The sequence below is a fragment of the Tachyglossus aculeatus genome, chromosome 11, assembly GCF_015852505.1.
Source record: "Tachyglossus aculeatus isolate mTacAcu1 chromosome 11, mTacAcu1.pri, whole genome shotgun sequence".
Classification (NCBI taxonomy): Eukaryota; Metazoa; Chordata; class Mammalia; order Monotremata; family Tachyglossidae; genus Tachyglossus; species Tachyglossus aculeatus.
In genome coordinates this window covers 6,912,775-6,932,011 of record NC_052076.1, presented here as the reverse complement: position 1 = coordinate 6,932,011, position 19,237 = coordinate 6,912,775, and the positions used below count along the sequence as shown (strand labels likewise).

The 19,237-nt window shown below is 43.8% G+C and overlaps 1 protein-coding gene across 1 annotated transcript in view; it reads left to right on the top strand.

Moving 5' to 3' along the window:
- The window catches only part of FTO (FTO alpha-ketoglutarate dependent dioxygenase), a 271,168-nt gene that overhangs the window by 96,600 nt on the left and 155,331 nt on the right, over positions 1 to 19,237 (top strand). The window contains exon 8 of the mRNA XM_038754225.1: positions 8,081 to 8,205. Coding sequence (XP_038610153.1) covers positions 8,081 to 8,205 — 125 coding nt within the window. The remainder of the gene's footprint in view (positions 1 to 8,080; positions 8,206 to 19,237) is intronic.

Below are 19,237 nucleotides of genomic sequence, written 5' to 3'. Positions count from 1 at the left end.
GCACCTGTATATATGTATATATGGTTGTACATATTTATTACTCCGTTTATTTATTTATTTATTTATTTTACTTGTACATTTCTATCCTACTTATTTTATTTTGTTGGTATGTTTGGTTCTGTTCTCTGTCTCCCCCTTTTAGACTGTGAGCCCACTATCGGGTAGGGACTGTCTCTATGTGATGCCAATTTGTACTTCCCAAGCGCTTAGTACAGTGCTCTGCACATAGTAAGCGCTCAATAAATACGATTGATTGATTGATTGATTGAATAGTGAGTGCCTAAGGAATAAAGATACAGTGCCTAGGTGACGGCAGAGGGGAAAAGGAGTAGGGGAAATTAGGGTTTAGTCAGAGAAGGCTTCTTAGAGGAGATGCCTTGTTAAGGCTCTGAAGTAAACTCTTTTCTCCTGCATAAGAGCATATGAGATGCCATTACTGGGTCACATCCCTGGTCCATGAGTCCAGGAATCTGTGTCTGACAGTGGCATCCAGTGATGCTTGGATGACAGAAAGCTGACTTTTTTTTTGTCTGTTAAGTGCTTACTATATGTCAGACACAAGTGCTAGGGTAGTTACACATTAATTAGGTTGGACACAGTCCCTGTCCCACAGGGACTAATACCTTCTAATAATTAGGCTCACAATCTTAGTAGGAGGGAGAACTGATATCCCCAGTCTACAGTTGAGGACACTGAGGCCCAGAAAAGTTAAGTGACTTGCCCAGTGTCACACAGTGAGCAATTGGCAGAGTCGGGATTAGAATCTGCGTCCTCGGAGACCATGCTCACTCCACTGGACCACGCTGCTTCTCTGACCTAATCAAAGTCTTTGGAAGAACTCGAAAGTTAATCCTGTTGAAATGTCCTCAAGATTCACGAGGACCCTCCTTCCCATTGGATTCCAAGAAACTCATCGGCGGACCAGATAAACTGTGCCTCTGGGGCTGGTCATCCTAGAGGCTTTCTCAGATATAAATGAAAGGTTCATTTGTTTGTGGTCTCTAGGGATCTTGTCTTTGGCTGGGTCTTAGTCCTAAGACACCTGGAAGCTTATCTCCAGCTTTCTCTACTAGACCAGTTAATGGAGGGGCGAGGACAGTACAGCACCCAGCAGTTATCTCTGGGTGGAGGTCATCCAGAATATGTTTTCTCTCCTCCAGGAAATGGAGGAAAGAAAGTTTCAACGCTCTGTAAATAAGAGGACCCCTAAAACCCTCCTGCTAACAGAAGAGAGGAAGATAAGCCAGGCTGGGAGGGCCGAGAGGAATGTTTGTTTATTCTGCTGACCTGTGGGCCCTTGTTGGAAATCTGAGGTGGGGTCCAGTCCAGCGTACTAGAAGGTGAAGGCGTCACTCAGCACGGAGCCATAGAAGCTGCCCAAAGGCAAGGATCTTTCACTAAAGATCATTAAATGAAGGAAGACCTGAGGTCAACCTTTCTTTGATCCGGCTGCAGCTAGAGAGCTGCGTTTTGGCCTTTTGAACGGGGTTTGGTACTGGTTGGGTTTTGGACAATGCTCCGCGGGGTTGAGGGGAGGAAATAGCTTTCCCAGCTGATAACATCTTCCACCGGGTTTCTTCACAAGTTGAACCTTTAGCCCTAGTTATCGGTCATGGAGTAGCTTTCCAATTTGTAAATAGAAGGGACAAGAGCTCTCCTAAAATGAGGCAGATGTGAGTCAGAAGGAATCTAATAAGATTCTTTCTTGCACCCCTGCCAGTGATAAGGGCAACCCTCTCTTTTCAAGGATGTTGGGCTTGGAAGAGATTTAATAAGTGGAATTTTTGCTCAGATAGGAAGAATGCAACCAGTGGTTTCATAGCATCCTCCTGTGCCTATGGCTCTGTAAACTGCTGTGGGGCTGTGGAGGGAAAATGCAAATGAAAGAACATTATCATTATTATTATTACATTTGTTAAGTGCTTACCATGTGCCAGACACTGTACTAAGCACTGAGGTGGATACAAGCTAATCGCCCATGTCTGGCCAAGGGAGTGTGGATGGCTCAGTGCAAACCATCACCACTAGTGTGGGAACCTTACCCTTTACCTCCCAATGTTCCCTGCCTACAGGTTATTTATCCTCCAATGAAAGAGAAAGATGTGAAAGTATTTACAAATAGAGTAATTTTAAAAAACCTGAATATACAGTTGAATAAACGTGTATACAGAAGTGCTGAAGATAGGTATACATACCTTATGAAATGTAGGCAGCCCCATTCTTTTTGCTTTCAGGGGTCTGAGCAGTCCTACTTAGAGGCACAGAGGCAAACGGCGAGATAAGTTGCTTGACCATATCTTCATGGGTCCAGCATGTAAAAAATAGTATCCGTTTCCGTGCCTTGGAACTTGCCTTCATATTTTATTTTATTTTATTCTCTTCTTTTTTTATTTTGGTATTTGTTAAGTGTTTACTCTGTGCCAGGCACTGTTCTAAACACTGGAGTAGATACAAGCTAATCATGTTGGACGCAGCCCATGTCCCACATGGGGCTCACGGGCCTAATCCCCAATTTACAGATGAGGTAAATGGAGCACGGATAGGTGAAGCAGCTTGCCCGAGATCATGCAGTAGACTCGGCAGAGCCAGGATTTGAACTCAGATCCTTCTGACTCCTGGGCCTGTGCCCCACCCACTGGGCCTTGGCACTTCTCACAGCTGCTTCATTTCCTTGTATTCCCATTAACCCACATCTACACTCTAGTGTGAAACGAACTAGCCGGATTCTATCTCTACAGCCCCAAGTGTTTGAGATTGAGCCAAGTGTTCAGACGAAGCGATGGATGGGGAGATATTGATATTTTCAGATTTATAGTGCTGTTGAAGGCAACCTGTCATCCACGCTGCTTCTGATGGGAAAATGCCCCATTAATCTTTCCACGGTGGGCTCGGTTTATGTGGAAGGAACACTTAAAGATGGAGAAAATGTCACCAGGAATGGCTATGGAAAAAAATGTGCTGTTTGGAAGTCTGACTTGGGTCCCACCCTTGTTTAGGAGACTGCCTTTTCACAAGCCTTTGTAAGGATGTTGGAGCTGCTTCTTGGTCATCCAAGTCCGTAACGCTTTATTTTTGTTAAATTCTTCCTTTTTTTTTCCAGTGGTATTTCTTAAATGCACACTCTGTGCCAAGCACTGCACTAAGTGCTGGGGAAGATACCAGCTAATCGAGTTGGACACTGTCCCTGTCTCAAATGGGGCTCATGATCTTATTCCCCATTTTACCAATAAGGTAACTGAGGCCCAGAGAAGTGAAGTGACTTGCTCCAGGTCACATAGCAGACACGTGGCAGAGCCAGGATTAGAATTCAGGTCTTTCTGATTCCACTAGGCCACACTACTTCTCTGCAGTGATTATTTTGGTAATGGCTATTTGTTATCTGTCATGACCCTTCTCTTCTCCCTTCCACCTCTGCCCACAGCTTATTTTCCTCTTTCCAGATTCTCTTGCTCTATCCACATCTTCGTCCAGCTCCCACTATTGGTAAATATTTGGTCTGTCCAGTAGAGTATAAGCTCCTTGAGTACAGGGATCATGCACTCAAGAGAAGCAGCATGGCTCAGTGGAAAGAGCACGGGTTTTGAAGTCAGAGGTCGTGGGTTCCAATTCCTACTCCGCCACATGTCTGCTGTGTGACCATGGGCAAGTCACTTAACTTCTCTGAGCCTCGGTTACCTCATCTGGAAAATGGGGATTAAGACTGTGAGCCCACATGGGACAATTTGATCACCTTGTATCCCCCCAGTGCTTAGAACAGTGCTCTGCACATAGTAAGCTTAACAAATACTATTATTATTATTATTATTATTATTATTATTATTATTATTATTATTTTGCCTACCAACTCTAATAATAACTGTGGTATATGTTAAGTGCTTAGTGTGTGCCAAACACTACTAAGCGCTGGGACTGATACAAGATAATCAGGTCCCACATGGGGCTCACATTCTAAGTAGGACAGAGCACAGGTACTGAATCCCCAACTTGCAGACAAAGGAACCAAGGCACAGAGAAGTAAAGTGACTGGCCCAAGGTCATCCAGCAGGTCAGGGGTGGAGCTGGGATTAGAACCCGGGTCCTCTGATTCTCAGGTCCATTCTCTTTCCACTAGGCTATGCTGTTTCTCCATTGTTCTGTCCTCTCAAGCACTGAATACCAATCAATGGTATTTATTGAGCATTTACTATGGGTAGAGCACTGTATTAAGCACTGGGGGGAGTACAGTATGACAGAGTTTGTACATAAATTTCTTGCCCAAAATGAGCCTGCAGTCTAAAGGGGGAGGCAGACATCAAAATGAATTATGCATGCGTTCATTCCCTCCACAGATAAGAATGTCAGTGTTTTCTGGTTAGGGAATGTATTTGCTGCTTAATAATAATCATAATTATGGTATTTGTTAAGTGCTTGCTATGTGCCAAGCACTGTTCTAAACATTAGGGTAGATACAAGGAAATCAGGTTGGACACAGTCCCTGTCCCACACAAGGCTCACACTTTTTATCCCCATTTTACAGATGAGGTAACTCAGGCCCAGAGAAATGAAATGACTTGACCCTGATCACACGACAGACAAGTGGCGAAGCTGGGATTAGAACCCACAGCCCCTGACTCTGACCTTGATTCTCAAGCCCATGCTCTTGCCAGTAGGCCATGATGCTTCCCATACTGCTTCCCAAACTCACATGCTGCTGCTTCTGTACTCTCCCAATCTTTTAGTACAGAGTATCACACCCAGTAGGCCCTCAACTGAATACCATTACTACTGTTATTCTCTTCTGATATCTCTGCCCTGCCTGTGTGGTCAGAAAAAAATTGACTTCATGCAAATTCCAATTAGCATATGGTTTATTTTTCTTTATCCCTTGCATCCTTTTGCGTTTCTGGGTCAATTTTAGAGAATAGGTTCGGAATGCCATCATATAGCTTAGCCCAGATGCACAGGCCCAAGGGTGAAAATAATAATAATAATTGCGGTATTTTTTAAGCACTTACTTTGTGCCAGGCACTGTACTTAGTGCTGGGGCGGATACAAGCAAATCAGCTTGGACACAATCCCTGTCCCACATGGGACTCACAGTCTCGACCCCTATGTTACAGATGAAGTAACTGAGGCACAGAGAAGTAAAGTGATTTGCCCAAGGTGACACAACAGATAAGTGGCAGAGCTGGGATTGGAACCCAGGTCCTTCTGACTGCCAGTGAGCCATGATGCTTCTCAAGTAAAGATTGTTGGTTAAAGGCAAAAGGACACTCAACTATGCTGGTGCCATTCTTTCTAGCTTCCTGCCATCAGATGCATCGTTATTTTAGCACAGGAAAGGGTAGGAAGGGCTGGAGGGAATTCTATAGGCATAAAGTAAAATCCTTAGGTTGATGAAGAAACTATTGGCATAGCTGCCATAGCTTCAACAGTTATTGGTGTCACTGTGAAAATGATGTGAAGTAACGTTTCCTAGCTGTTTAGGCCACTTTTAAGCATTATTATTATTTCTCTCCTGCAGAACACATCTGGAGAAGAAATTTTGTTAAATGAGTGCCAAAGGACTAGCCCAAAGACATTTTCCATTTATCGTACCTGATTGAAAGGAAAATTTTCCATGTAGAAAAGTACTTTACAATGTTCAGTGATGTTGGAGGGCCATCCAGATGTACACTTTGATTTCGAGGAATGGATTTTTTCCCTTAGAAAAAGAACCAGGCATAAACCGTCTTTACAATCTCTAGACTGTAAGCTTGTTGTGGGCAGGGAACCTGTCTACCAATTCTGTTGTGCTCTCCCAAGCACTTAGTAGAGTGCTTTGCACACAGTAAGCACTCAGTAAATACAACTGATTGATTCTGGCTGAGGACTAAAAGTGCTTTTGTATCTCCTAGTTCACCCTCCAATATCCTCAGGAGTTTAAGAGGGATTGCATGAGAAACATTGTGGCCTAATGGATAGAACACAGGCCTGGGAGTGAGAAGGATCTCAGTTCTAATCCCAGCTCTGCCATTTGTCTCCTGTGTGACCTTGGCCAAATCATTTGACTTCTTTATGCCTCAGTTGCCTCATCTGTAAAATGGGGATTAAGACTGTGAGCCCCAAGTGGGACAAGGACTGTGTCCAACATGATTAGCTTTTACCCTGTGCTTAGTACTTTGCCTGGCACATACTAAGCACTTAACAGATACCATAAAAAAAAATTGGATCCATTGGGTTCCCACTTCTCAGGTGAACAAATTGAGGCTCTAGACTGTAAGCTTCTTTTGGTCAGGGAACATGTCTGCCAACTCTGTTCTATTGTACTGTCCCAAGCACTTAGTTAATGCTCAATAAATATGATTGATTGATGAAGGGATTTGCTTAGGCAAAATGCTTAGGCTAAATGAGGAAGGAATAGCTGGGTCTAGGCCCCGGGTCTCAAGATTCACTGTCTTAGGGATATTTCCCGTGTCCCATATTCCATTCTGCTTGAAGGAAGGCAGCGGGAGAATTCAACCTCCAGTCTTCTCTTATTTTTTCCCGGCAGCCAAGGAAACGCACCCTGGATTTTTCAAATGATCACTATTCTCTAGCTTCTTCAATTTAGGACCCAGCCCACCTTTTTTTTATGTTTTTTTTTGTTTTGTGGGGTTTTTTGTTAGGGCTTCCTATATGCCAGGCACTGTTCTAAGTGCTGGAGTAGATACAAAAGTAATCAGGTTGAACACTTGAGTCTCACAGTCTTAATGCCCATTTTACCGATGAGGTAACTGAAGCTCAGAGAAGTGAAGTGACTTGTGCAAGGTCACACCGCAGACAAGTGGCAGAGCTGGGATTAGAACCCAGGTGCTTCTGCCTCCTAGGCCTGGGCTCTATCCACTAGGCCACACTGCTTCTCTTGTGGCTAGAGATGCTTAGAAGGTTTGCAGATGGGGAAAGGAAAAGACAAACTTGGTGAAAACCTTTCCAGTCCCTTTGCTCCAATTATGTGCTGTTCACAGACACGTGATGAAAGGACTTAAACTTCAGCCCTAGGATGAGAGGGAGTCCTCAAATTTCAGAAAAACAACTGTAGAATTTTCCCAAGCTGCATTCATCTTTCATGGAGTGTCCCTGCTGCGTAATTTTTCCAGGATGTTTATGATACACTTAAACAAGCTGATCATTCATCCTGGGCTGAAGACAAACAAAAACAATCATTTCAGGCCATTGTGTGTATGATTTTTTTAATGCTCTAAATGAGGTGTGTTTGGATATGAACTGCTGTAGTCAATTTAATTTAAGTAATTATCATATTCATTAAGCACTTACTGTGTCAAGCGCCACTCCTGGTTCTTTAGAGAAGTGTGTGTGTGTGTGTGTGTGTGTGTGTGTGTGTGTGTGTGTGAACATAATTCTCCATAAAATGCGTCATCTTCTAGGGAAGATCATCTATATGCATTTAAAAATGACAGAGTCCTTTGAAATGTGTGTCTAATTGAGCACGGTGTATTTTCCCGATCTGGAAAACATCAATTCAAATATGATAGGATTTGGGTTTGGGGTTTACATTGTTTGTTTCCTTGGAAAGTGTTGATTTTTTTTTTCAACATGCAAGGAGAAGGAGGGAGCAAACAAGCTATCCTCGGTGGAGCTGGGAAGGAGAAACCAGTGATTTGGGAAGTGAGATGGGAGGCGGGGGAAGCTGCCATTACCAGAGGAAAGAGACAGAGAGGGTCAGAAATTGTTCTATAAAAACAAAAGGCAAGACAAACAAGTCCCAGAGAAGTGTATGTGAGAATTATTTCTATTAATAGCTCGTGCCAGGCAGCTTCCAGGGAAAAGGGACGGCCTTGCGGATGGAGAAAATGAGTAGGACGATGCGCAATATCTTGATATGTTACTTAAGGCAATGGAGCCTTACCGTTTACCTTATGTGCCATGTACATTGATTAAATACCAAATATATGGTGCCCATTTTGGCCCATCATTTATTGTATTGATTTGTCAGTGGTGGAACTGTAATAAAAAAAGCCATTGATTTACTGTCCTTATTTGCTTATGGGCTTTTTTTTATTAATTTTCCCCTCTTTTTTTTTTCCCCCTCTTTTCTTTTCGGGTGGTGATTTTCTTCTAGACAAAAGCGGTGCTCTGTGCAGTTAGAAAGGAAGAACAACCCATGGAACAAAAGAATGAAATCGTTACCTGCTTGCTGGCCCTGCTTACGGAGCGTCAGGAGCTGCGGAGGGAATGGAGAACCAGGTGAGAGCCGCCACCCCCGGCAATGCCAGCCCCCATTGCCTGCCCGGGACATCCTCCGGGCTATCAGAAGCCCACCCTTGGGCCCACCCAAGGGCAAGAGGGAAACTTGTTTTAAATGTCGTCAGCCCCCTCCCCGTCCTATGCAGGCTCAGTTTAAGCCGTGGCTCAGTGGTGAGCGCGACGGCGGACTTTTCTGGCCCAATATCATAGATCATTTTAACTGTGGCATTTAGTAGGAAACTAGTGCTCACTGTGGGCAGGGAATGTGTCCACCAACTCTGCTGTAGTGTACACTCCCAAGCAGTTAGTACAGTGCTGTACACACAGTAAGTTTTCAGTAAATACCGTTGATGGTGGTGATGATGATGAATCAGTGAGGCCTAGTGGAAAGAGCACGGGCCTGGGCGTCAGATGACCTTGGTGCTAATCCCAGTTCCTCGACTTGGCTGGTGGGTGGCCTTGGGCAAGTGACTTTACTTCTCTGTGTCTCAGTTCCCTTATCATCTGCAAAATGGGGATTCAATACCAAAATTGGGCTCACAGTCTTAAGTAGGAGGGAGAACTGGTATCGAATCCCTGTATTACAGTTGAGGAACTCGGGCACAGAGAAGTTAAGTGACTTGCCCAAGGTCACACAGCAAGCAACTGGGAGAGCAATTGGCAGAGCTGGGATTAGAACCCAGGTCCTCTGACTCCCGGGCCTGTGCTCTTTCTACTAGGCCATGCTTTTCCCTCTTCTCCCTTTCAGCAAGGAGAAGGGTTTATTAACCCCATTTCTGGGATTCCTTTGCTTGTATAGAAGGGTTATTTGGGAGGTTTAGTTTTCGCTCTTCTGAGCTGTCCTTGGCTTCTTCCTTTGCTCCGTTCCCTGTGTGGACACGAGGACTGTTCTCAGTTTTCCTGCTGGGGTCTCCGTTAGGTGCTCTTCACACCCGCAAGAAATCATTTTTACGACCAGTGAGACTATGCTCCTTGTGTATGTTTGTATATAGGGACTGAATGAGTTATTCAGTGCCAAAAACTATCAAAGTCACAAACCTATTTCTGAAGGGATGAGAGTTTGCTGTGTTGAATTGACTCCCAGATAAAATATGAGCATTTACTTAGGGTGAAGTCCTCAGTGCGACATTTAGCGCGCGAGTTTACTGATAAGGAAATATTCCATTTAGAAATGGTTTGCCTAGAATTTTTAACTCCATTTAGAGTGACAAGCAGGTATCAATTCTTCTTTGATGTGGCCTCTTTTGCCGTACAGGTTGTTCTGTTCTTGGGCTTTAAACTACTTTACAAGTTGATCTGTATAAGTATTATGAAATACATTGTCATTCTCTCTTCTGGAGGCAGAGGGGTAGAGAGAGAGAAGGGAGAGATCATGTCTACCAACTCTGTTGTATTGTACTTTCCCAATGCAGTGCTCTATACAGAATAAGTACTCAATAAATATGATTGGTAGTAATCGCCTCTAGGGCAGAGACCTGATCTCCTACTTTTGTTGCATGCCCCAAACTACCTGGTTTGATGAGCTGGACACTATTGAATACTCATCATGATGATGACAATGCTGATGATGATGAAAGACTACAGCTCTCCAAAGGTGGGGTGTGTGTGACTGTGGAACTGAGCTAATCTTTATTTTTAATGGTATTTGTTAAATGCCTATAACGTTCCAGGCACAGTTCTAAGTGCTGGGATAAGGTAATTGTGACCCTCATGGGGCTCACAGTCTTAATCCCCATTTTACAGATGAGGTAAGTGAGGCACATAGAAGTGAAGTGACTTGCCCAGGGTCACGCAGCAGATAAATGGTGAAGCTGGGATTAGAGGCCTGTGCTCTATCCACTAGGCCACGTAACTGAAAGGATCTTATTTATAGTTGGCTATACAAGGGGCGTTAGGGAAGGGGGGTGGGAAATTATCTTGTTATTTATTCCCAGAGGCTTGCCTGTCTCCTGAATCTTCTCTGAGTATAGCAGTCAAGGGCTGTTGGTAAGTTCACACTGTAGGGTTTTGTGGTTCTCACAATCTCCTGAAATGTAAGTGAATCCCCATCTGCTTATACTTTAAACTCTCTGTAGACAGGGAGCGTGACGTGACCTTCTGCGTTACGTTACCAGGAAGTTAGGACAGAGCTTTGCTCTCAGTAGACACTCAGTAAATACCAGTACTAGTATTTCTTGAGTACCTAGATTTCTGAAAATGAGGAGGTTGACTTGGGTGAGGCTCCGGTTGATCCTGGAGAAATCCTGATCAATGAAGAGAGGGGGTATCTATTGATGCTAATCCCAGGTCTACCATTTGTTTGCTGCATGAACTTAAGCAAGTTCATTCGTTCATTCATTCAATCGTATTTATTGAGCACTTACTGTGTGCAGAGCACTGTACTAAGCACTTGAGAAGTACAAGTTGGCAACATATAGAGACGGTCCCTACCTAACAACGGGCTCACAGTCTAGAAGGGGGAGACAGACAACAAAACAAAACATGTGGACAGGTGTCAAGTCATCAGAACAAATAGAATTAAAGCTAAATGCACATCATTAACAAAGTAAATAGAACAGCAAATATGTACAAGTAAAATAAATCCCTCAACTGTAAAATGAGGATTAAGACTGTGAGCCTCATGTGGAACGTGGACTGTGTCCAACCTGATTAGTTTGTATCTACCCCAGTGCTTAGTACAGTGCCTGGCACAGAGTAAGCTCCTATCAAACACCATTAAAAAAGCCACTTATCTTTTCTATGCCCAAGTTATGTCTTTGGTAAAATGGGGATTTGAAATGTGAGCCCAATATGGGCCAAGGACTGTGCCCGAACTAAATAGCTTGTATCTACCCTGGCACTTAGGACAGTGCCTGGCACGTATTAAGAGCTTAACAAACACCATAAAAAAGTCACATATCTCCTCTGTGCCTCAGTTAACTCATCTGTAAAATGGGGATAAATCCTATGAGCCCAAATCGGACACATACTGCTTCCAACCTGATTATCTTGTACTACCCCAGTACAGTACAGTACCTGGCATGTAGTAAGTGCTTAACAAATACCATAGAAACAGTGCTATCACAGGAGTACCCTTATATACCCATGAAACTTGTATGCCACACCCATTGCCAGGATGGAACGACAGAGGCTGGAGAATGGTATCAGGGAGCTGACACTTTCAGCTCCAGGGAGGAAATCATTTTCCAGTTTGTTTTTCCTCCTCAGGAGAAAGAAAAGCTCCCAAGATTTATTTACTTTGGACATGCCCTGGTAAAATTTTTAATCTCGTTAGGCAACATAAAGCGTCAGCGGGGATTTCCTGGGAGTCCTTGCTCCGTTTGTCCGAGTCACTCCCTCTCTCTCTTTTTCCCAGTGGTTGGCTCGATGTGAGAAAAGAAAGAAAGAAAAACCACTCCCCTTCTCCCGTGAAGGATTCGATGTGGGGAGTGAACGTCTGTGGAGCGCGCGTTGGGTTGGTTAACAATCATTTCCTAATACACCAAATCTCCAGGCAACATGACAAAAACAACTTGTTTAAAAGGATTCTGGTTACAGTGTTTCTGGGCCTCACTTACTGCTAACAATTTAATCAGGAGCTGGAGCCAGTCCTGAAGTCAATATAGTCTAGTCTCTGAAACAAAAATGCTCAAGTACATTGTCGTGGGAGGGAGGAGAGAGAAAGCTTAGAGCAGACACTGTGCAGGCCTCCCTAAAACTAAACACCTGAAAGAAAATGTCAAGAGCCCAGGGCTTTGAGAAGCTCAGAAAGAAAGTGTCCTTAGGGTATTAAATGACCATAATCCCTCTCCCTCCTTCCCGGACGCCCCCCGCAACCCCCCATTTGATGTTTCCCATCCGGGTGACCTATCTGAGAGTCCCATCCATATGATCTACATAAACAGACTGATACCATACACCTCCTCCTTCCTCATCAAAGCTTCAGCCGAATGTGTGGAATGAAGCATGGAGTAGGGGTAGCCATCAAGCAGGCGGTGGTGAAAGTTATAAAGCATCCGCCCAAGTGTTCCCCTTACTGCCCTTGTTTTAGAGCTCAGCCCATTGTGTACTTTGGAATTACATGAAAATAATGTGCTCAAACAGGAAATAATTAGCACTCATCAAAGGCTGAGCGTTAGGTTACAGTATTTTACTTTCAGCGGGCTATCAGGGGATCAGCTAGATTAGATAATAGACATCTTTTTTTTTTTCTCTTCTGGAAGCTACAGATGACTCAGATGACTTTACATCATGCATTACAGAGCGTGTGCTGAAGAGAATAACTTTTAAGAATGTAGAGCTGCTAAGTCACAGGCATTGGCAAAAGCTTCGTTGAGGCCTTCTTGTAACCGAGCCGTTCTGGGTCTCCATCAAGTTCATGAGTGATGTCAGGATGGCGGAAAGGTTTAAAAAAAGAAGGAACTTTAAAAAGAAGCTATAAAATCATCGTGGCTTTTCCCAGGCCAGGAGTGTGCATGCGTGCGTGTGTGTGTGTGTGTGCGTGCTTTCTTTTCCTTTAGCCGCCCCAAAGTGTCTTGAACAGAAGGCTCATATCCCTGGTGAATACAGCTTTCAGAAAGAGCGGCGTTTCCACAGAACAATTGGAAACAACGCTTGTCATGGGTCCATAGCTCTGCTCACAGGGGCCCAATGGAATGCCATGGGTTTTAGCCCCAAAGCCCACAATCCTCCACAGTTCTCTCCAAAAAGGCCTGTTCTGAAGGCCATCTTCCACCTCCCTGGCAAGGTAGGGATCTAAATCACCACAGGTAAGGCTCTGAATCCAGACTAACCTTTAGCAGAAATTTCTAGAGGACTAGGTTTGTTTATACACCACACTGGGGCCTGATGGACAGGTCGTTATAGCTTTTAAAGAGCCCGGCAAGCCCTCTGCTCTGACCCCTTCTTGACCTGTGCTTTGCATAGGTCAGTCTGCAGCTAATAAACTATGAAGATCTTAGGGTGTGCTGCAGGAAGAAGAGGCCAAAAAGAACAGCTGTGGGGTACGGGGCAGCCAGGGTATCCTAGAGCCCCCCCCATCACAACCCCGTAAAGCCACTCTCTGATAATGAAAACGATTACCGAATTATATGGAAGTTTAACCGCAATAGTGGGCGAGAGGAGGGTGGAGCCACTGTATTAGATTTGATAAATGAACTGTGAAGCGGTCCATCTGGCTCTCAACAGCTTTTTTTTTTTTTTTTTTTTTTTGCTTTCCCTACCAAGGGGAAACATTTTAAAATAACAGCAGTCCATATAGAACCAATGACCCATGTGAAGAGCTGGAATGGATTAAGATTTAATGGTGACAGTGGAAGACATTATCATTTGAAAAGTGTGACAAAGAAAAGGTACAGTTGAGCGTCTGGGCCTGAATCTTTCTTACCCTGAAATCAGCACTCGTGAACAGATCTTAAACCCACCGCTGTCCACGAAGCCCTTCAAAGTTCATTTCAAATGCCATTAGGCCAAAAATGATGTTCTACCTGAAAAGTATTAGTTTGCAACTCTTTGAGTTTGGATGACTTCATTATAAATAAGAAATGGAAGATAACGGAATGTCGATGATTTGATACGTAAAGGGGAAAATACGAAAGGAGTAGGTCTATGCCTGTGTCTCTGCTTGCCTGAGATAGTCAGTGGGAAGTGGGAACAAATCGACCATTTTATCTGTCTCCTCACTGAGTAAAAATAATGCGAGAAAATCCATTCTCTTGGAGATTTTCTTGGTAATGCGGCTTCTGCTTCTGAAAACTATCTGTCCAGCTTATGAGAGTCTTATGTTACTGGACCCATTTTTGATTTATTAAAGAATCAACAGTCAAGTTTGGATTCCTTCTTACATCAACTTGGCAACTTTGCTGGCCAATTTAGAAGAAAACACATAATTTGAAGATTGTATCAAGATATGTTATTTCCCCTTCCTTTTTACCAGGAAAAATTAATTCTAACATGTACATACTGTATCTGTGTAGTTTAAGGGTATCTTCTGAAAGATGTGTGTTTTGGCCAGACTGTTTTAGGTAAGGGTCAATGTTAGACACCAACCTAATCCTTAGTAGGGACCAAACTATGTTTTAGGATCCTTGTTGTACTAGGCTGGAGTGACCAGGTGTCCTGCTTTAGGTTGGGCTATCATGGTTTTTGGCCTTCTCTTCCACCACCCAAATTGCCACATGCTATTTGTCTTATGGTATTTGTTAAGCACTTAATATAATAATAATAATGGCCTTTATTAAGTGCTAACTATTTGCAAAGCACTGTTCTAAGCATTGGGGAGGTTACAAGGTGATCAGGTTGTCCCAAGGGGGTCTCACAGTCTTAATCCCCATTTTACAATTGAGGTAACTGAGGCCCAGAGAAGTTAAGTGACTTGCCCAAAGTCACTTTAAGCTGACAATTGGTGGAGCAGGGATTTGAACCCATGACCTCTGACTCCAAAGCCCGGGCTCTTTCCACTAAGTGCCAGGCATAGTAAATGCTGGGATAGAGACAAGCTAATCAGGTTGGATACAGTCCCTGTCCCACCTGGGGCTCACAGTATTAATCCTCATTTTACAGTTGAGATGACTGAGGCACAAAGAAGTGAATTGACTTGCCTAAAGTCACACAGCAGACAAGTGGTGGGGCCGAGATTAGAACCTGGGTCCTTCTGGCTCCCAAGCCCGTGATCTATCCACCAGGCTGTACTGCTTCTCATGTGCTATTCCTCTTGGTCTTCCCCCTCTCTGTCCTCCATCATTTTTTCATCACGGTCGACAGCTCCTTCACTGCCGTGGCTGTTATCCTGTCCCTGAGGGAAGACTTGAACAGCCATTTCTAGGCCCATTGCTGCCCTGGTTCCCTTCCTTTCTCTACTCTTTTGACACCTTCTACCTTATGGGTGGGGACCATGTCTGCTAATTCTGTTGTACTGTACTCTCCCAAGTGCTTAGTGTAGTGCCCGGCACATAGTAAGCGCTGAATAAATACCATTGATTGATTAATGGATTATTCCTGCTTTCACTGACTGGGTTTCGTAGCGCTCGATTTTTCCAGGATGCGTTTTGGGGCAAAGGTGATGGTTCTTTAAGTCCAGCTTCAGAAACGGTGGAGGAAAAGGCAAGTCTGCTCATTGAGAGAGGAGAGGTGTTTGTAGTGTTTGATCTAGTTAATCAATCAATGGCACTTATTGAGCACTTACTATGTGCAGAGCACTGTATTAAGTGCTTGAGACAGTATGATACCAAAGAGTTTGGAGAGATGTTGCCAACTTGTACTTCCCAAGCGCTTAGTACAGTGCTCTGCACACAGTAAGTGCTCAATAAATACGATCGATTGATTGATTGATTCCCTGCCCATAATGAGCTTACAGTCTTGAGGGGGCTGGGAGTGAGTGAGGTTGGAGATGGAAAGCTCATAAACTTCTTATGGGCAGGGAACATGTCTGCTAATTATGTTGTACTGTGCTCCCCCAAGTCCTTAATACAGTGCTCTGCACATAGTAAGTGCTCAATAAATACCATTGATCAGTTAATTGATTGCCTCTCATAATGGGAGTTGGTGTGGTCCCAGGGAGGCTGGTTCTTGGGTGATATTTTTTACTGGCCTTTCCAGGCCTCATCAGGGGAGTTGAACATTCAGTTCTGCTAGATTGCATGTTTTCCTACCCAATCTGGATATAACACAAGGAAAAAAATCAATCACTGGTATTTATTGAGTGCCTACTATGTGCAGAACACTGCATTAAGCGCTTGGGAGAGTGTACTACAACAGGATTAGCAGATGAGCACGATTAGCATCCCTGCTTATAATGGACTTACAGCCTAGAGGGGAGAGACTGGTATTAATATAAATAAATCATTTTTAATAAATTATGTAAAGATATGTACATAAGTGCTGTGGGGCAGGGGGTGGGGTGAATATCAAATGCCCAAAGGTCACAGGTCCGAGTGCACTGATGACGCAGAAGGGAGAGCAAGCCAGGGAAAATAGGGCTTAATCGGGGAAGATCTCTTGGTGGAGTTGTGACCTTTGGGAGGGCAGGATTAGGGACCATTTCTTCCCACAATACCAGTCTGTTCAGGTATAACATCATCCTCAAGTGGGCCAAGGAGACTCATGAGAGGAAGAAATAGTGGAGAGGGTATGCATGACATCAGTCAAAGTGTGATGTTGCTACATTTTCCCACCTCTGCCTCAGTCGCCCAGTACTGTAACCAATCGACTGATCAGTGGAATTTATTGAACGTTTCTTCTGGGCAGAGCAATCGTTGGAGAAAGGGAATGTGTCTACCAACTCTATTCAGTTGTACTCTCCCAAACCCCTAGTACAGTGCTCTGCACATAGTAGGCACTCAATATACGCAGTTGATTGATTCATTGAATGGGGGAGCATCATAGGGTAAGTAGACAAAGTTTTTGCCCGCAAGGAGCTGACAATCTAGCATGCAGGACTTTCTATTCCTTTGGGTCTTTGTAATTTTACAAGAGTTTTTATAACTTTACAAGATGTAATACAGTATGATGGGTCTTTGTAACTTTACAAGATGTAATACAGTATGATGGCAAAGAGGTAAAGCATTCTGTTACTGATGGATGAAAGGGTAATGTAGGTGTTCAAATAAAAAATGTCAGTCACTCTGGCGTCTTTGAACCACCTACCCCAAACCCATTCATTCATTCCCATTTGGTCGATTTTTCCTTAGCATGAGCCTCCTCAAGAACACAATCCACAAATCGGAAAGTTCCCTGTACTTTTATTCCTAAATTGAATAATAGCGATATTATTCCCAGAAGGGTTCAAAAATGACTTTGCTCTTGATTTAGCTACCTGTTGGTTTAGGGGTGAGCCAAGAGGCAGATACAGGATCAAACATGAAGAGAAATCATGGGCGCTTACTACATGCAAAGCACTGTTCTAGGTGCTGGGGTACAGTGTTTTGCACATATTGAGCACCTAATAAATGCCATCATTATTATTATTATTAGTGTTATGCAGGGTGATCGGGTTGTCCCCTGTGGGGCTCCCAGTCTTCATCCCCATTTTCCAGATGAGGGAACTGAGGCCCAGAGAGGTGAGGTGGCTTGCCCAAGGTCACACAGCTGGCAATTGGCGGAGCCGGGATTTGAACCCAGAGAGCTCACCTCCTCCAGGAGGCCTTCCCAGATTGAGCCCCCTTTTTCAATCTAATCTAATCTATTCTGTTTATTTTATTTTGTTAGTATGTTTGGTTTTGTTCTCTGTCTCCCCCTTTTAGACTGTGAGCCCACTGTTGGGTAGGGACTGTTTGTATATGTTGCCAACTTGTACTTCCCAAGCGCTTAGTACAGTGCTCTGCACACAGTAAGCGCTCAATAAATATGATTGATTGATTGATTGATTGATTGATTGATTGAATGTTTACCGTGTGCAGAGCCCTGTATTAAGCATTTAAGGATTGTGGAAGAAGTAAAGAAATAAATAACTTTATTATTTTCTTTTCCGGTTTTCAAAACATCTGCCAGGGTTAAGTTGCCTCAGGGCCCAAGTTCCAAAAATGAGAAACATTTGTTAAGCCATGTGAAGCACGAAACAGCCACGGCAGTGAAAACCTTTTTGCAAGAGAAAATTTTAAAATGGCAGACGAATGGAGCCGGTCCTCTCCTTGGTTGGTGGTGCTGCTGCCGGATAGCGGGCAGACGGCATGTTAGGTATGTTTAGTTTAATGGGAGGTGGGTCTAAAAACAAAGCTAAGCAAAACAGAGGTGGCCACTGACGGCACTCAAAAATATCAGTCAACGAAAAGCCCTCGCTCCAGGGATGCGATGTAGTGTGATGATATCATCCACCATGTATTGAGGAAGGAAACGAATTTCACCCCAAGGGTATTTCTTCAGAAGGTCTATCGATCAATCAGTAGCATTTATTGAGCGTTTACTGGGTGCAGAACACGGCACTTCGGAGAATACAAAACAACACATTTGGCGGACAAATTCTCTGCCCACAAGGAGCTTATAGCCTAGTGCCCCTAACCTACTTGCTCCAGTCTTTGAGTTCTCAATAAGTCAATCAATCCATTGTATTTACTGAGCACTTAGTGCTGACGCTGTACTAAGTGCTCGGTAGAGTATAATAATGCCAGCAGACATGATGACTGTCCTCAAGGAGCTTACAACTTAGTGATGGAGAACAGACTATAAAATATATTAAAGGAGGAAGCAACAGTGTTTAAGGAGATGTATGTTCATTCATATACATTGAGTGCTTACTGAGTGCGAAGCACTGTACTAAGTGCTTGGATCACGTTACAGTGACCCAGGGTTAGGGGTGAGTATTTGAGTCTTCAATTGACGTGCAGCAGCGTGACTAGTAGGTAGAGCACAGGCCTGGGAATCAGAAGGACCTGGGTTCTAATCCCAGCTCCTTCACTAATCTGCTGTGTGACCTTGGGCAATACACTTCACTTCTCTGGGCCTCAGTTACCTCATCTGTAAAATGAGGATTGAGACCATGAGCTCCATGTGGAACAGGGACTGTTTTCCACCCGATTTGTTTGTGTCTACCCCAGCAGTTAGTACAGTGCCCGGCACATAGTAAGCACTTAACGAATACCACAGTTATCATCAGTTTAGGTACTTAATTTTAAAATAGTGGACATAAAAGACAGGGATACCTGACAGACTTTAGACCAGTTGAAAACCAGTATAAAACTGGGCAAATGGCCACCCCACTTTAGCAATCCATTCCCCGAGATGCCCGCTGCCCGTTATCTAGTTGTTTTCTACCAGATTCCTCTTGTTTCTTTTGCTCTTGCTTCCCCTGAGTTTCCTTTTTTGGGATTCTCCAAAGGCTGGCAGCTCACCATTCAATCAGTGGTGTTTATTGAGTTCTTACTGTGTGCAGAACACTGTATTAAGTGCCCGCTCAATCAAGAAGAACAATAGGGACTCAGCTTAATTAGACACTCATCAAGGAAGACCACTTTGGGATTTGGGAGATATTTATCTTTGCCTTTAACCTCCAAATGACCTCATTCCAAGGACCTGTCCTTGGAATCTGCAGGGAAATTAGGGCGAATATTCAGGTCAGCGG